This window comes from Kryptolebias marmoratus, linkage group LG14, assembly GCF_001649575.2.
Source record: "Kryptolebias marmoratus isolate JLee-2015 linkage group LG14, ASM164957v2, whole genome shotgun sequence".
NCBI lineage: Eukaryota > Metazoa > Chordata > Actinopteri > Cyprinodontiformes > Rivulidae > Kryptolebias > Kryptolebias marmoratus.
The window spans coordinates 8,992,266-9,011,009 of record NC_051443.1 but is presented as its reverse complement, the minus strand read 5'-3'; the positions used below and the strand labels follow the sequence as shown (position 1 = coordinate 9,011,009).

Genomic DNA, 18,744 nt, shown 5'->3' with positions numbered 1-18,744 from the left:
AAATGTCACAAAGGAAAAGAGGGTGATGGAGGATCAACTCGATCCTCCCTACATAGGGGAGAGGAGCCATGTCCTGGTGATTGTTCAGGGAGGACACTAAGAGGATTACCCAAACACAAGGATTCATCTTAATCGCATCATTTCTTCTTTTTTCACTGAACCAGAACATTAACAGTATTTAGATCCCTGATTTTCTGTACAGATTAACTCCAGCAACATATGAAGAAGATCATATTCTATATCACAATTTAGCAACTTCTGAATATATTTCCTACAAAACTGCTAATGATGTGATGAAATTAAAAACTACACATTTCTTGTTTGTTTCAGTCGTCGTGAATCCAGAAAGCGTGGGGCTTCTCCCGCAGTTGGAAATGTTCGATTCAACATTTCTCAAAGCGACAACAGTTGTTTGCTTGCTTTGTTTGTGCGGACGGCAATTATACACGGCGAGCTCTCTTTCTTACACACACAAACACACATGCTTGCACAAATACACAGCGTGGCCACGAAACATCTGTGGACTAAAACTGGTCCCAGTGGGACAGCTAAAGGCCTGGGTCACTGGGTGAGTTCCTGTCAGGGTGGAGAGTTTGCTTACGCAGGGACAAAATGAAGGAAGCCATTAATTGGTTAAACAGAGCTGTCTCAAAATACAATTAAACTAGCCTTCCTCCGAACAGATACACCAACAAACTCAACTCACACAATGCAAATAAAGACCAAATATGGTTTGTGAACCTACTGCTCAATCAACTATATCAAACCTGGGTAAATAAACAGGGAGAATAAAATTAAATGAGATGCTTTATGTGAGGCTGGCTGACCTTTCTGTACAGCCGGACTGTTCTGAAGGCTGGTGGCCTTGGAAGACGGCTTGGATGAATCGCCGTCAGAGTCTTTACTGGTGTCAATGGAAACGATCACATCCTTCGTTCCAGAAGATTTCTCCTGGGATGATAACAGCTCGTCTGGAAAAATAAACAAGTACATAATAAAGATGTTATAATGTCGGAGAGCTAACATCTGATAAACAATCCTGTTTGTCAGAAAACCTGAAGTTTGTTGCAACCCAGCCATACTTGAATTATTCCTGAAAAAAAAAAATCAATTGAGGATGTTTTTCAAATTGCGTTACATTGAATGGTTTGTGGAGTGTGGTCTGTAATAGTGTTTAAAATAAACGATAACTTCAAATGTAAACAATTTTTCCACAGCAGTGTGTAGTGAAGTTCTCAGTCCTTTGGTTTTTACTCTGCTGACACATGATGGCACTAATTCAATATAAACCAACTCATTAGGTTTGATGGTGACACAATTGTGGTGGGATTTGTCTGCAATAGGAATTAAACTACTTACAAAGCGCAGAGTAAAATGATGTGGGGACAATAATCTGTTCACAAATACCAGCAAAACTAAAGACCTGATTGTGGACTTTAGAAAAAAAGCTTGATGGTATTATTGTATTAACTCTTTGGACTTGGGAGTATTGGTGAAACTACTGAATACGAGAGTCTAGTAGAAACTATTCAACATTAGAAACAAAGGAGAGAAGCATGTGGAAGGACAAATTAGATGATCTTGTATGTGGTTTTGACTTATAGTCTATACAACCAGTACATAGACCTCAGTAAAGTGAGGCATAAGGCCATAAGACATAACTGCTTCTTTGAAAATACATGCTTCTGTGAGACATTTTTGATACCTTGTCCTTGGATATGAGACACATCCAGGCCCTCTTTTAGCCGCAGAATAACAGCACCATACTGGAAGTCAAAGGCATCACTAAGGAGGAAAAAAACCACACAAATAAAAAGTTCAAATCATGAAGCATTTTGAACAAACACAAACACTGAACTTTGTAGGTTTCCTGCTACAACAGCTACACGGCTGGAGTACATTACTGAGCATATTAACTGTGATTCCATCATTGTGAACCTTTGTTGACCTTCAGTTTTAATGCCATAATCTCAACACTTCCAGGCTCTTAATAGTCTCACATGACGTGGTCGATCAAGAAAACAACGTTCCAGGTTACCACATGAGGAACATGAGTTCAGTAACTCCTCTCCCATAAATAGCACTACTCTGAAGAGTGAAAATGTGCAAATACTGAGAGCTTTGAGAGAGAGGGAGTTTATATCTACCACTACTCAGTCAGGATAATTAATCAGGGCATAAAAGAAAGAGTAAAAAAAAAAAGACACAATGCAAAAAACCTTATCGGTAGAAAAAGTGAAACTTTAGGATGCAATAATTAAAACAAACAAAAAGAAATGTAATAAAACAAGGAAGGCTTTGAAGATGCACAATGTTTAAGTAACACTGTCAATTCAGAAGGCTTCTTAGAGTTTAAATGCTGAGAATCAAAGTCAATTTATTAAAAAAAGAGGCAAAGCTGTAATTCGTTTAATGGTATTTTGTTTCCATCATATTCAGAAAATAAAATAAAAGAAAGAAACAGGTATTGAAGTTGTTTTTCTCTTAAACTGACAGGCTTAATTTAACAAGCACTTGTGCGATCTTAGGTCATGAAAGGTTAAAAATGTCTCTTTCCTGAAGTAGGACTACTTACTGGATCATATTGATGTAAGTCTCCACGTTCATCATGTCTCCGTCTCTCCAGTCGGTCTTGAAGCCCATCACCAGGGTATTTGGCCGGAGGCGACCCAGACCAGCAGCCTCAAGAGGGACAGTAAAGCAAATCTTTACTCATCGTCCACACTTGGAAGTAGCTTTGAATAAAAGCAGCTGCTAAACAGACTAAATAAACCTAAAGCAACCCAAATCTCTTTTTCGCTTAAGGCTCGCTGGATTCCTAGAAGTCCTTTTGGAGCAGGAAGTATTACAATATAAACAGTGAGTTCAGCCTATTGTGTTATAAGGACAAGAAGTGATTTGGTTAAATCACTTGATTATCGTCACTTCCAGCTTTAAAACTCAAGATGGAAATTTCTGCAGCACAGAGTATGACTCGCTGTGCAGGACGGCACAAACTGTACTCTGCAGTTAGTTTTAGGCAAAAACAAACTAAGGGATAATGTCAAAAAACAATTCCTGCTATTATAAACACATTGCAGATGCAGAGCAAAGACATTCTGAATGTACAAACAAGTGTGTGGAAATCAAACACAAACACTTCTCAGCTCAATTTTTACCCCCAAACTATTAAAAACAACAAGTCGCACTGGGAGAAAGATCAAATACTGTTTGACTCGACTCGGCTTCAATCCAAACATGTTGCTTTTTTATTGGTGGAGTTTAGTCATGCATATTCTGCCCTTTACAAATGTTTTATTTCATCCCATTATATCTTTAATTCTGACTAAAGAAGCCCTCATAATAAGGGCAATCATGACAATTAGTGTAGACTAACACACTCTTCTGTTGGTTTTAATGCAGCGATGCGATGTTTTACGATCTTTAATACACCTTAAAAATGATTTGATGCGTCTGCGATGTGTTTTTTCAAAGATTAAAAAGATCTAAGAGATGAACAGATTGAACACACTGCTGCTTTAAGACTTTTAGTGGGATTTGTTGACAATGGAAACTCTTTTGCAAAGTTAAAAAAAGAAGATGTAGACTAACAAGTCTCAGTTGTGACACTAGACTTTGAAAACCCCGTCATAAATTGAGATAAAAAGTAGCTTTGTGAGGAAACTTTGATCTGAAATTCAAATGGTTTTACCTTTTTATGCAATAAAATGTGGTCAGGCAAGCAAAACACACACACACACACAAAAAAAAGGTAAACATTTCCTGTTTGATGGTTTGTGAGCTATTGGGAAACCTGTGCCGTTAGAATAATAACAACACCAGCAGCACAGAGTTCCCACGTGTTTTGAATAATAAAACTGTGTGCAGACGGTGAAGTTGTTGAGCCGGTTTCCTACCTGGAGCAGGTACTGGGAGCCCTGTCTCAGGTCCTCAGCAAACACCGGTGTGTAGAAGGCCTTGGTCTCGTTCTTCATCAGCCAGCGCTGGTACCGGGCCTGGTCTGAGGCAAGGTCTTTGAAGTTTGGCTTTCTGTAGCCCTACGAGGAGCCACACACAGAAATATACCGTAAATCTTTCAACCTTACCTTTTTATCAGGGTTGGATAAATGACTTTCTGCAGACGCCTCTTGCTTTGAACCTGTGAGCCTCTGATCTGGAGTTACCGGCCACACAAACCTGACCACTGTGGCGTCTTTTCTTCCTGAGCTTCTCCTGATCCCAATTAGGGATGCAGACAGCCGTCACTTTGAGTCTAGCTCTGACCTCAAACCTTGTTCTCTTCCTAATAAGATAATTCATTTGAAACATAATGTAAATAAATCAAAACTGTGATTCCGGGGCTATACAGTAAGCAAGCCTGGATTGAATCTGAGACTTTGTGCCTTTTTAAAATGAGGAGAGGGCTCACAATGCTGCCCTTCAGCCAGGAAACTAATGTTATTAACTGGGAATGTTTACACCGTTTAAGCTCCTTCTTGGTCCAAATGGAGGCAACAGCAACAGGCAGGAGAGCAGATCAGAGGCCACTTGTGGAGAACGACGTGTTCCACAGAGCTGCAGAGCTTCTGCCAGGGAGGACTGCACAAAGCCTGCATTCATCCACTCAACACGGCCTTTCGATTGTGAAACATTTATGCCCAGCAGGGGATTTGTAAAAAGATTTTTCTTTTTTTACACGCTGGGCATGCAAACACATCAACTTCTTGCAATTGTGGATCCCTTACGTTCTTGTTGCAGAGTTCTACATGAAGCTAAAGAAGAGCTAAACTCTCTGGTAGCAAGCAAAAAATTATATTTTGATTTTTAGGATTTCTGCATATGTGCGCAAATACCAGCTGTGGAGCACAGTGGTGGAGGGATAATGATCTGGGCTTGTTTTGCAGCCACAGGACTGGGACAAAATCCCTCCACAACCATGTTAGAGACTGATAAAGGCATACATAAAAAGACTTCTTCCACTTACTAAAGATGGTTCTTCAAGCTGCTGAATCATGGGGTAGACCTAAAGTGTTTCACACACAGCTTTTCCATTTTGGCTTCATTTTTGTTCAATAAATAAAGACATGGTGGAATCTGTGTGTGTGTTTTGTACACTTGGGGGTTAGAGTTGAATAATTTTAGACCCTGAAAAAGGAGTTTTGTTTTCCCCATGGTTGTATGCTTCCTAATTATTATGAACCAGAGAAGGAAAAACACTGGACACAACACTACATGGAGACTTTGTTTTTACTTGGTAAATGATCAATAACTTATTTGAAAGAGTCAGATTGTGGTTAGATGAGCGGGTCCAATTTGGGGAAAGTTTGTCGATAATTTCGACTTCCGATGAAAACAACTGGCTGGGTGGCTTTTACGATCTTAGTAACAACTTTACAGCCTTACCGAGAAATAGATAAGTTGTGTCCCCGACTCGTAAGGCACCCAGTAGCAGCCTTCGTGGGTGAAACTGTACTCTGAGGCATTTCTAATGCAAGCAGTCTAATTTGAAATTTTGCATTTGACAACTTGTCAGGAAAAAGAAAAAAAGCAAAACAAAAAGCTGCTCACCGTGCGAACGTGACCACAGATCATCAGGCCTACATTCTTGGTGAAAGCGTGAACCAGATCCACAAGGGCAGGACGGGAGTTGGGGTAGCCAGTCATCACCAAACACTGGGGCCTAATCAAAAGAAATTACAGAGAAACCATCAGCATGTCAGTATCAAAAGTATTTAAAGCACTGCATCTGCTGTCATGGCAGTTAAAGAACTAGTGGCGATTAAATCCCGAGACGTTTTCCTGACCTACACGGTGGCCTCTTCGAACACACAAGGTAGGTGCAGAGTAGCGAACATCAAAGCAAATATTTTAAGCAAAAGGATTTCGTGGAAGTGATGGGAGGAGACAAGAAGGAGCTCAGGGGAACACACAAGTGACTCTGAAAGCACCATCTGATGCCTTTTAATCCCCGCTTGGTTTGCTGCCATGGGAACGATTCAAAGGCACAGGGTTACCACCAAGTTCTTAGAAACATTGGACCACAGTGTGCACATGCAAGCTTTCAGAGAATGAACTCATATGGTCATTGTAAAAAACAGAAATCAATTATGTTTATATAAAGGAACTGCACTTTTAGTCTCGTATGAGTGATGGGTTCCTTTTCAAATGAAAACGCGGTTTTCATCTGAGGTTTGAGAAAAAGATGCTTGTATTTGGTACCTGAAGTTCTTGATGTGGTCCTCCACTCCGCTGAGGTGCAGAGAGTGGGTCAGGGCTTGCTGGTAGGTCAGAGCCTGAGTCGACGAGCCCCAGTTCACATCTGGAAGACCGGGACGCATTCAGCCAAAAAATTAAAACAACACACTGGTATTAGCAAGTGTGTTTACAGATCAGCCTGCTGAGCTGAAGGCCACGCGACCCACGCCGAGCCCGAGTCAGAGAAAAGGCCTCCTCTGTGTGTGTAGCTGCATCTCAAACTGTGTAAACACGTGTGTGTTCAGAGCACAGGGCCAGCTTTGTCTTTACAAAGGTACAAACGACCAATGAATCTGTTTTATCTAAAACCATTTCCTCATTCAAAAGCCACTCACTCAGGTAAACTACAAAGTAATCAACATTTCAGGGCCTTTTCAGTCTTGGTTAACCACCTCCAGGCACAGAGTGGGAGCAACAAATAAAAACAAAAAAAAAAGGAAAGGAAAATCAGTGAGGAAATACAGCAGAAAAGTTAGATTATGTGAAAAGATTAAGACAAGGAAACTGGAGAGGGGAAAAATGCTAATGTTTATATTTTTTAGATAAAAGAACATTAAATGTTTTTGTTTTTACATTGTTTTATTATCTCTGCATATATTTATGTCTAAATTTATTTATAGTACATAGATTTTTTTTATTTTTAGGAGATTCTATATAAATCTGATTATTTCAAAACATCTTGAATTTGCGCTATTCAAGAAAAGAATAAAAAAAAAATACATATAAAAAATAATTTAAACAAAACTGCACAGTAATTCATTTAAATTTATTTGCTTTTATATTTTCATTAGCCACAGCTGAAAGGCCGAATGTTTTTGCCTCTGTTGGTTCAATTGTCTGTCGTCAGATTAAAAAATGTCATGAAGCACATCTGCAGCTGTTAACTTTTGGAGCCAACCCCATTCAAGATGGCCACCACAGCTAATCAATCTTAGCTGATACAAACGGCTGTAACTCAATCGATTTTATGGAGAATAAGCTCAAATTTGGTGTAATAGTAGCTGAGTCATTCACAATTTTTACTCTGAGCACTAACAGACTGCTCAAGATCTCACAAATTCACATATAATCTTATTTTCAAGATTTGACCAAAACAAGCATAACGCCATCATTTCTCAACATAAGTTTAAAATAAAACACTTTCACAAAGAGTTAGCGAGCAAAATGCATTCCTTCAAAAAAATGCAGGCCTTTAAATTCTTATTTTTAGTTTCCCAACCACTTAGGGTGTACCTGATTAGTGCATAATTCTATTTGTCTACAAATAAAAAATAAAACAATCACTGTAAGAAATAATCTGTAAGAAAGTTTGTCACAAAAGTAGAAATATTAAAAAAAATTGTCCTGGAGTTCCACAGTGTTCTGTGCTTGGGCCTAATTTAATATATATATATATATATATATATATATATATATATATATATATATATATTCAGGAAGTAGACCATAATTTGCTACAACTACACAGATGATGACCAACTATTTTTTTATCATTTAAATATGATGAACAAACAATGTAGATACACTCCACGTCTTAAATGCCTAAAGACTGATTACTTTTTCCTCTCCACTATCAGTAGTTCTTAGGTTTCACTCCTTATGAGGACAAATTTATAGCAAAGATACTTCCTCATTGATTTTCTTATTCTTCTACAGATATAAACAGTTTGAGACAATCCTATAGTTTTTATTGAGGAATTCTTGGTCAATTCAAAGTTAAAAACACTTGGGAAAATATCTAATGTGATTCATGTTGTCTGCATGTGCATCGATACACAGCAAACAGAAAAATACAAACAAACGTGACTTTTGAAGATATTGGTGGGTAATGGCAAACAGCTGGATTCAGCACACAGGAAATGGTCGATAGAAAGTAGGTAGGTTTTGGCTTAATTGTTTTGCATGATGGAAACTCATCTGAAACTGCCTGTGTGTTTGGTAACTCACCCGGCTTCTTGTGGCTCACGTAAATATAGAGAGCCATGACAATGACATTAGTGAGGAGTGCAGCCCCCCAGTTGATGACAAACATCACCACACAGCAGAGTACGGCTCCGGCGAGGGAAACCCACATGTTGTAATACTTGAAACTGGGACGCCAGCCTGCAGAACCGACAGAAATTAGTCACAGAATGGCAACAATAGGCACGGCGCATTAAGAACATTAAACAAATATTATATGGGTAGCATGGTGTTTAAACTGGGGAATGCACTTTTTCTGAAGGATCAGAGTAAGTTTTATTAGAACAATCGCAATGACAGAGACGTGGTTCTCCTCCAAGTAAGGACACATCTCAACATTTTCATCATTAACATGATCTATAAAACAGTAAATGTTGCAGTTAAGCAGCATGGTCAGTGTTAAAACTGGAGTTAAGCTTATGCTTAGGTTGAACAATGAAAGTTAGCAGCCTGATAGACTTCAGACCAGAGGGTTATACCAGCTATTTGGGACCATATTTGTTTACCGAGTACCACAAGAACTAGACTAGTGGGAATTTAGTGATGGTTGCTAAGTGCTGTGTGTGGTTACACGTCGACAAAATCTAAAACAAACCACAGGACGTAAACGGTACACCGACTGTATCCTCTCATTCCCATGTAGGGGTTTTACGTTTCCCAGAGAGAACGCACAAATTGGCCATGAAGAGACTAGTACACCAAATTGAGTTTAGAGCTGGTGGTTCCAGAAGCAGTAAAGTCCATTACTTCATTATACTACAGGACATCTAAATGAGTCATGTACCATTTAGGTCCGATGGACCTGCCTGAGATATTAGAAGCAGAAAAAGAATCTGTACCTGCAGTTCTGCTTAAGATTTGGTATCGAAGAAAGAGAAAAAAAACAACATAGAACTCAATATAAAAACATCAGCTATGGATGTTATTTATCTGTTCATATCAAGTACATTTTCTTTAAAACAAGAGTTCTTTAATAAGAAATCAATCAAGTTTAAGATCAACTCCATGCAGTTCATTTTGGTAAAACAAGAAATTAAATCTAAAGCTGGATTCTTCAAGTCATCCTCTGAGGTTCTTTATCTTGCAAATAAAAATAGCTGCTATAGTTTTCAAATGGAGTAAAATTTGACAAATCAGTCAGAACATTTGGAATATTTTCCTCACAAGACAATGTCTGTAGGAGTGGATGACATTCGGACATTGATACTGAATTATGCTTTCAATCAATCTTAATTAATTCCTGTTTCATTGTATAATTACAGAGTTCTAACAAACCTTAGGGTCCAGCAGCAAGAATGGCTCTGTAAAAAGTTACCAGTAACAGAAAAGTGACACTGAAGAGTCAGGTAATCTTAAAACTCCCCTGGTTATGAAAGGCTAATACCACTAAACAGATTAAAATAAAATGTCACTGGCTAAAAGGCTGAAGCCTCAAACCCTGAAAAGAAAAAATAAAGGAAAATAAAGGCAGAAACACACCATCAAATGCTTCCATATTTTAAAACATTCATCGAAATCTCAGTATATATAATATATCTTGTGATGCTGGCCTAGAAGCTGTTTGTTTGTCTCATACTTTTAAAAAATTAAAACAACTTCTACTTCTGCGTCACGTTTAAACGTAGCCTCTTTTACTGCGTCCTTTCTCTTTTCGTCATCTTGGTCTTACCTGGAGAGTTAGCCAGTGATGCGTGAAACACTGAGAAATTGATCAAGGCATAGGATGCCAGGAAAAAGTTGGAGATTATCGGCGCTATTGTGTTCAACTCAGCTGCAAGTAAGAGAGAACAAAAAAAAAAAGATTTTAAAACAGGCAGCAACTCCAACTTCTCATCTGAATAAACATTATATGTATGAGCTAACCACTTATTGTAATAGCACAATAAAAATAAACTTTCCTTATTTTCTGACAGTATTGTTTTATGTTTTAATAGAAAAAACTATATAAACAACCATTTTAAAGTAACACACAAATTCTTTTTAAAGTTTTAAACATGATAACCAGATGGACCTTTCAGGCTTTTAAAAATGTATGTATTTAAGTTACATCAACTATGAACTCCTTCAAAAACACTTGAAAGTATGTAATAAGCTTTTAATAAGATTATGAGCAACATATTCAGCCGTACCAATGAGGATGAAGCCCAGAGCGATACCAAAGGTCAGGATGTACCCTCGGATGGGTTCGTTGTTCTTGCCGTAGCCTTTGGCAAATACTCCAATGTAAGGGTAGATGTTGTCTTTACATAAAGCCTGTGGAACATGAAATTATGTCTTTACCATTCTTGTTGTTTACTGAAAATTAACTATTTATCATATTTATAATTATATTAATATACAAATAAGAAGTAAAACCGCCTGTACAGCTTGCCATTAGTGTAATTTCATGAAATCGTCAGTGCCTGGATCGGGTCTTACCTGGAAAACTTTAGGAGCACTGACTAAAGAGGCCAGAGCAGAGGACAGAGTGGCCGAGAAGATTCCAGCTGAGATGATCGGTGAAAAACCTGAAACCAAGCTCATCACCTGAGCAGAAAGACATGCCAAGTGAATTGTTTGAGATTTCTATCTACCAACTCCACTGTTTCAGCCTCTTTCTCAGAAACGCTCCGAAAATTGATTGTTTATTAGACTGGTTTCAGACCTGCATGTCATTATGAAGTCCATATTTGCATTTGCTTATATTCTTGCAGGAAGAGAAGTCAAAGCCAAAATGGCAGGCGGCATCAGTGCAGTTCGCCATGAAATGAGAACTGATTGTATCGTTAACATTTCCACTGGCATCTCTCACAATACAGGACCCTGCAGTCAGAAAAGCATTACGCACATATTAATATTATCCTTGAAATAAATAAAATAAGCTTGGAGGTGCAGACTAACAGAAGGTACTAGTGCACCTGTTGAAATAGCAACCCCTAGGTAGACGATTCCTGTGATCACTATGGCCAGAAGTGTTCCTTTGGGAATGGCCATCTGAGGGTCCTGCAACGGTAACAACACAAACACTTAAGTCCGATCTAGTCATGACGAAGCACCAAATGTATGATGTCTTCAAAAAGAGGATTGTTCATGAACGCGGCTGACTTACAGCAAGGTCTCCTGAAATGTTGGCACCGGCCAGAATACCGGTGGCTGCGGGAAAGAAGATGGCAAACACAGAGAAGAATGTCTCGTCTCGGAAGTCCGATCCCATGTTCTCCCACAGGAGCTTAGCTGAGAGGAAAATAACAGCAAAGAGGAGCTTAACATCACTGGTAGAGGTACATAAAATTTAGGGAATGTCAAAAAAGTAAGACTGATCTCATGTAAATACCGATGTGTGAGCATACCATCATAGCCAAAGTAGCCAAACGATTCCTTTGATTTCACAGGAATGAAGGATCCAATAAAGTAGTTTATGATGGCTGTGATAAGAACAACGAGCAAGAAGATCTGGGCCTAGAGAAAGCAAATAAACCAATCTATTTATCAGCTGAAGTGCTTTAATAATCCAACTGTCAGTACATCAGACATGACACAGTTTATACCTTGGCCTCCCATTCCATTCCTGCCACAGAGATGCCCAGGAGAAGAATTATTGTGATGGTGCCGATGATTCGGACATCGTTGATGTTATCTGTCATGACGGCATCCGCACTCTGTCAGACAAGTCGGAGTCGTTAGACAGAATTTCAATAATTAGTCAGCACTCAGTGCAAATAGAGTTATCTGATCAATAGTCAGTCAGGTCAGCTGATTTGTAGTAATTAAACTTTTTACGAAAAAAAAAAAAGGGACCAACTTCTAGAAGTTCCACGACGGTTTCAGCGAACCCCACCACATACATGGCTACAGCCACTGCATTGGCAAAGGCAAAGATCAGACCAATAGAACCTCCAAACTCTGGCCCCAAACTCCTCGAAATCAAGTAATATGCTCCTCCTGGAAGAAGACATTCAAAGGGAAGAGATGTTACTGGGATGGCTTGGGTTACTGTCTCTGTATCAGATGACACTGCAACATTTATACTCTGAATACAGCGACATGACTATCAATGGTTTGCCTTTTATTACTTATATACAGTCTGATGAAAACATTCACTGTCTTGAGTTAATATCTGGACCAGCTGACATTTCAATGTTATGATGAGAGTTAGAGTCGGACTCATCTCACTCAATCTCTATTGTTTAGGGACCAAATAAATGAATACAATGGTAAAACGTTTCAAAAAAATATTACTGCATAAACAGCTGAGAAATGTTAGAAGAGTATCTTGAGTACCATCACAGCCATTTCAGCTCTAGGATTATATACATCACACTGTACATTAGCTTCCAAACACTCTGACTTCACACGGACTCTCCTGGACTAAAGCTGATTAACAATACAAGGAGTTTATATAATAAAATTTTTAATAAAATGTATCATGGTGTTGTAGGTTAGTGTTACCTTGTGTTATTCCAGAAATGAAACCATGAGTACTGGACTTAATTGGATTAAATAGAATGAACCCGATTCGTATCTGGATAAGGACTGGAGTGGTGTGCCCTGAGAGGACTTTTCTTGTGAATTAGTGCCATGTAGATGAACTGAGTTATTTCCATTACTTTGGTTAATGTTTTAGGTGTTAAAGTCTGGAGACTCAAGTGAGGTTTATGCTTCATTTGGACCAACACAGAGTTAATGGCTATGACAATGACCTCACAGTGTAGCTTTTTCACTAAAGCTAGTGTACTGGAGTCATGCTTTGTTCTCTCTGCCACTGTCCCTGGGATCAGGGCTCTCTGTGTGCTGCAGCGTGGGGAAAAAAACAGCACTCTTCATATGTATTACATTTTTTTTGTGTGAAAATATGCTGGTCGGTAATGTGGTTATATGATATACTGAGGTATCCAAAAATAGCAACAGTATTGATCCGAGAACTGTCCTTGAAAAATCTGCACAAATAAGTTGAAACTGTGGTGACGTGTGTATGAAGAGTGTACTTCCTGTAAACTCTTTCTGCTACCATTCCTGCTGTGTAGCGGTGTCCTTTACTTTCTCGGGACACCTACTATTTAGGAGGGGGACTGCAGGAAGCAGAGTGTATTTAGGTTTACAAACAGCAACAACTTGCTTGTTTCATTACCAGTGCTTGACTTGTTCATGTTATTGCCTGATGAAGTGATTTAAGTGACTTTAATTACATAACTCTTATAAATTACATAAAGGAAATCTATAAAAACATGCAACTGCTTTTATTACCCTCTCAACTGACAGCACAGCAGCTATTACATTAATGTAAATCATATAAATTATCATGCATAAAACTCTTTTTTTAAAAATAAGACTTACTGTTCATTAAGTGTCAACATAAAAAAAAAAAAAAATTAAGTTGGTTCAATCCAGTGCCGCAAAATACTGAACCACTGTGCACTTTCAACAATAATATGAATTGCAGCAGCAGCAACACAACATGCCAGTGAGAAAAATCTGACTCTTACAATGTTGTTGTTGAGTATGGTGTGAAAAGAGCCCTGATGTCAACCCCATAAAGCACCTTTAGGTATGAACGGGAGACTGCGAGATAGAAACATCAGTGCCTGACCTCATTAATGTTTTATGATATGAATTGGCACAAAAATCCTACAGAAACAATTCAAAATGTTGTGAAAAGCCTTCCAAAATGAAGCTGTTAGAGCTGGAAAAAGAGAGACCAACTCAATAGTCCCTGTTGGTGTGATGGTCACAGTGTTACCTCCATCTTGCTCATTACCTGCTTGGTATGATAGTCACAGGCACGAAAGAGGACTCATAAATGTGAAGACTTTGGTTTACTTACTACTGAAGCTCCAGTTGCTGTAAACTCCAGAAACAAGCTACTGTATGTTACAATGTGTGTAACAATTTACATCTAAAGATTAGTTTAGATTGAGCTACTTCCCTTTTTATGGAAAATCATGTAAAACTACTTTTTTTTTTAACTAAAAGTGTCTGGTAAAAACATAAATATTACTCCTTTGAGACTAAATTTTAATCTTGCTTTGAAACACTACATAAGGTGCACGTCTTTTTGTTTGGTCCAGTGATCAAAAGACCCGTTTATATTATGGTCAGACCACCCAATCTGAGCTGTACCTTCTTTCATCCTTTAACACAAGTGTCATAATCCAGAGATTTGCTGAATTTCTCTGGTTACTCAGACATCAGAGAGATGTGCCTCTATAACCTCACTCAAAATGAAACCTACATACATGAGTGTGATGAGGGATAGCTGATCAAGCTGATTAAAATGACTAAATACTCCACAGGTGACCTCAACTAAGTCACTAGTCAGAGCTTTTTCCTGTCCTTCTGTGGCATTCTCTCATAACAGGAAATAATTAAAAAAAAGAAAAGAAATCCATACCTCCTCGAACAAATCCGTTGGTAGCTATAGCAGAGGTGGAGAGGCCAGTGATGGTCGTCACGACAGTGGCCATGCAGACGATCACGCAGGCAAGAGCTGCAAAATAAAACAAACGTCTTCGATGAGAGAAATGTAACACCGGACCAAGTCCTCTCATCAGTCTGAGAGTTGTGTGAAGAGTAACAGCACAGCCACGAAGACAAGCCCCTGCAATTAACTCTGCTACATGACACTTTGTGGCGATATTTCACATCAAAGCAGAGAATCACTGACTGCTGGGTGGTGGGGTTACTGACTGCTTAACGTAAACCTGTCAGTAAATATGAACCGTGTGCTTCTGCTTGGTAATTTGGACGCTGACATAAGAATTTGTCAAGTATCCGCAGGCTGCCTGTTTTCTAACTCTGGTGATAAAGGAGCACCAAAACAAGACAACATGAAGCCTAAAACTCCAATGATCTATTACTTCTGTATAAGCACCCATCCTGGATGGAGAACCAGAAGTAAATCCCACTAAAACAGGCTAAGGTAACTCAAGAAAAAGCTACATATATTATGGTTTCCTTGTGAGAATTCGTTTGAATTCATTAGTAAAATTTCAGTGTAGACACAAACTGTGTATGCAGGAAGATTTTAAACAGTGGATAGTTTTATATCTAAATGCTTCCAGCCAGTCCCACCAGTCACATTAGGGAAACCAGGAAGCTCTAATATGAGGGCAGAGCTCTTCAACAAAACCTGGTTTTAGAACTGATGGATCGAAGGCTGAAAACAGGAGAACTTAGACAGCAGATACACGTGATTACTGCCTGATTGTGTACAGTGGCATTTTCATGCAGTAGACAAGATGACTGCATCTTTTATAAATAAACACAAGTCCCATCTTCCAGCTGCAAATAAAAAAAAAGATCTAAGAAATTTATTTTTAACCGTTTTATTTTTATCACTGAGCACTCGTGGCGAGAGTGATGACAGCAGGTAGAGAGAAATGACTTGGGTTCTGGTCAGAACTCAAGCCAAGAACAACCACAATATCGGTCATTTCCCATGGCCTCGACTCGGCGTGCGTTCAGAGCCTTTTCATCAAGTGGTCCCACCCACGTTCAGCTCGCTTCCAAGCTGAAGATCTGACGACAGCAGATCGCAGGCCAGTGATTGGTCAGAGAGTGACGTCAATCACGAGAGAGTCTCCTTCACAAGAAACCCACCATTTTTAAAACCATGTAACTGCAGCATTTGTTTTTGTTATTAATGTTTTTTTCATATTATATAATATATCCATGTAATGGCAACAGGTAAACCAACACTGTGGGACTATGAGGAAGTGAAGATGTTTCCGTGCTTGTTGGCGGACAAAAAAATTCAATTTGAGCTGAACTAAATGGACTCGATTTAGGTGCTCCAACCAGCAGAGGGAGGGTGGCCTCGACTCGGCCACGGCACTCAGTTAAATGGAAAACTACTAAGACCGTGTAGAACCGGGTTGGGTCAAAGGGAACCGTGCTGAGACTGGACAATGGAAAAACGGCTTAAGAGTTTTACCCTCTGCACATGGAGCACCTGTTATTATAAGAAGGCGCCCAGCTGAAAGGTGTTCTACATTTATAATTATTGGGTTTTTTTGCTGATTTAGAAAAACTGCCTGAAGATTAGATTCATGCTTACCAATTCCAGCCTGGCCAACAATCCATGTCATACGGATAAAGAGCATCACTCCCCAAATGTTCAACATGCAGCGGACCTGAAAAGAAAGGGATCTGTTACAGAGAGGCTGAGAAAGTTCTGGCGAAAAAACAACATTATATGATGTCTGCCCAACATGTAAGACCTTCTCAATTTCCACCACCTTGTCTGTACCAGTTAATCAATTACCACCTGATAAAAGCAAAGAAGAAACAAAAAACGGTTGTTGTAAAGTTTAAACTAAATAGAAGTCATGTTTTCTCACAGGATAATATTCAGCCATATTTCAACATGGAAACTTTATTCTCTGTTGGCTAAACTCTGAGTAATTCTCCCCATTGGGTCTATCTTACCAACACCTGATGCAACATTTGATCATACCTGCATCTGATCTAGGAAATTAAACTAATTTAACTTTAAAAAAACAAAACAGAAACACTGAGCTGAAGTCTGCACCCAAGGCTGCATAAATAAAAACAACATAGGCATGCTGAGGACTGATCAGTCTTTTCAATATAACATTATTACAGTAAAATTAAGTTTCGAGAGTTAAAGTTCACAAGATTAAATAGAATTTAACTAATTTATTTTCACACAAAAACACACAATTAGTGAAACTTTTCTTTTTTAAAATAATGTGAAAGACCAAACTGTAACCAGAAATAGTGCTAGAGGATGACTTGAAGATTGAGAAATTTCAATAAAAACAATAAGACAAGAGAGAAAAATCTGGATCTTAAAGTGACTCACCAACACCCCCTTAATCCAGCCAAACTTGACCACTCCTTTGGGCTCGGCTGCTTCTTTTGCAGCAGCCTCCTCAGCCGGTGTCAGCTCATCACCGTTAGCAAAGCCATCCTCAAACGGCTCCTGAGAAACACAAATAATAAGAGTTACATTTACACTCAAGAGCCGAGGCTGAGAGGATGCAACGGTTCTGCCAAAAAGAAACAAATGTCCACAGTAATACTGAGGCCAGAGCAGTTAAATTCAAGTCCTGAGCAAAACGTATTTCACAACAAGAAAAGGGTTAAATGTCAGTCCGGCAAACACAATGCAAAGGAAGGTTCTCTTGTCACACTTATGTTTTAGAGAATTATGAAAAATATTGAAACAAAATGATTAATTTACAAAAAACAGGAAAAAGAAACTATTTAGTGCTTTCAAAAAACAAATTCTTTTTGACTTTAAAACAAAAGGCTGACTCGCTGTTTTCGGTTTGCACATGTTAAGGTGGAGAAAGGAGAAATGGAAAGAATTCAGAGTTTGAGTCAGATAACAGATAGGATCTGGGCTTAGAACAGCCTGTTCCTCTGTTACTACAACAGTTAACCTGGTGAAGCCTTTGTCCTGTTGCTACAACAACCTGCTACAAGATGGGCACCCAGCTGGCTGTATTGGGTTTTTCCTACGTTTGTGGCATTGTTGACTGCTAACTGAACACGCGATTTGCATAAATCAGTCCTCTCCACTGCTTCTGTACTTCCTCTGCTGGTCATGAGGATTGTATAAGAGCGTTTTATAAAGCTTACTGACGCAAACACAAGTAAGCAGAATAAATAAGCAGAAAACCAACATTCAGTATAGGCAGGTGCACACTAGTATAACCGCAGACACTTTCTATTAAAACACACATTTCTTAGTTTTAATGCTGTTGGAGGGCATACATTTTATTTCCTTTAAGTCTATAATTAAATCCACTCATACTGCTCTTCCTATAGATGCTATAACAAGAACTAGAGTTAGAATAATAAACACACATACTGACAATTTTGCTACTCTTGGAGCACTGCCAGCTAAAAAGCAATTAAAAAAAGTTACCTTCTTGTTTTCCCAAAAAGAACATAAAATGATTCAGCAAGTCTCAAACACTATTTTTATCTATATGGTCAGGTGGATTACCAAAACAGTTCAACCTCAGGACAAAATAACTAAAGCAGTGATCATTTTTGTAAACAAATGCAAATAAAAATATTAATATTCCATGTTTTTTCTGTCAATATTAGCTAATATTTCAATAATTACCATAACTTAAAAATAACCATAATTAGTAATAAATACAGAAAGATGATTATTAAAAATCTTGCTTGTTTTGAAGGCCTTTAAACCTAAAGTTTTAAGCTATGTCCACAGCAGACGTCAGGTGTGCAAGAAAATGATGCTATTAAATGGGAATAAATGATTTTCTCAAAGAAAATGCAAATTATCAATTGTGATAAATCTTCCTACAGTAAAACACTACAGAAAAATATGAACCAACTTCACCACAAAGTCTGGTTCCCTTTCAGTCGATTCACTCGGTACAACATATGTACTATGGGATATCACGCTCCCGCGTGTCCTGGCTGAAGACACCTTTAATCACACCTTTAGGCAAATGACGTGATGACGACAAGTGACAGGCCCCGCCTGCACTATGTAACCGTCCGTCATCACAGTCATTCCTCAGTTCTTACGCTCTTCACCTCGCTAAGAACACCTCTCCGAGTCAGGCTAGT

At 38.7% G+C, this 18,744-nt stretch overlaps 1 protein-coding gene across 1 annotated transcript in view; it reads right to left on the bottom strand.

The window, feature by feature from the left end:
• The window catches only part of slc12a2 (solute carrier family 12 member 2), a 64,955-nt gene that overhangs the window by 16,973 nt on the left and 29,238 nt on the right, over positions 1-18,744 (bottom strand). The window contains exons 2-20 of the mRNA XM_017434017.3: positions 16,997-17,116; positions 16,229-16,304; positions 14,564-14,659; positions 11,978-12,117; positions 11,724-11,834; positions 11,526-11,634; positions 11,285-11,409; positions 11,094-11,178; positions 10,841-10,998; positions 10,615-10,722; positions 10,326-10,449; positions 9,866-9,967; positions 8,182-8,337; positions 6,199-6,298; positions 5,548-5,659; positions 3,897-4,037; positions 2,576-2,682; positions 1,706-1,785; positions 828-971 (exon numbers count right to left, since the gene is read on the bottom strand). Of these exons, the coding sequence (XP_017289506.1) occupies positions 828-971; positions 1,706-1,785; positions 2,576-2,682; positions 3,897-4,037; positions 5,548-5,659; positions 6,199-6,298; positions 8,182-8,337; positions 9,866-9,967; positions 10,326-10,449; positions 10,615-10,722; positions 10,841-10,998; positions 11,094-11,178; positions 11,285-11,409; positions 11,526-11,634; positions 11,724-11,834; positions 11,978-12,117; positions 14,564-14,659; positions 16,229-16,304; positions 16,997-17,116 (2,194 nt within the window). The remainder of the gene's footprint in view (positions 1-827; positions 972-1,705; positions 1,786-2,575; positions 2,683-3,896; positions 4,038-5,547; positions 5,660-6,198; positions 6,299-8,181; positions 8,338-9,865; positions 9,968-10,325; positions 10,450-10,614; positions 10,723-10,840; positions 10,999-11,093; positions 11,179-11,284; positions 11,410-11,525; positions 11,635-11,723; positions 11,835-11,977; positions 12,118-14,563; positions 14,660-16,228; positions 16,305-16,996; positions 17,117-18,744) is intronic.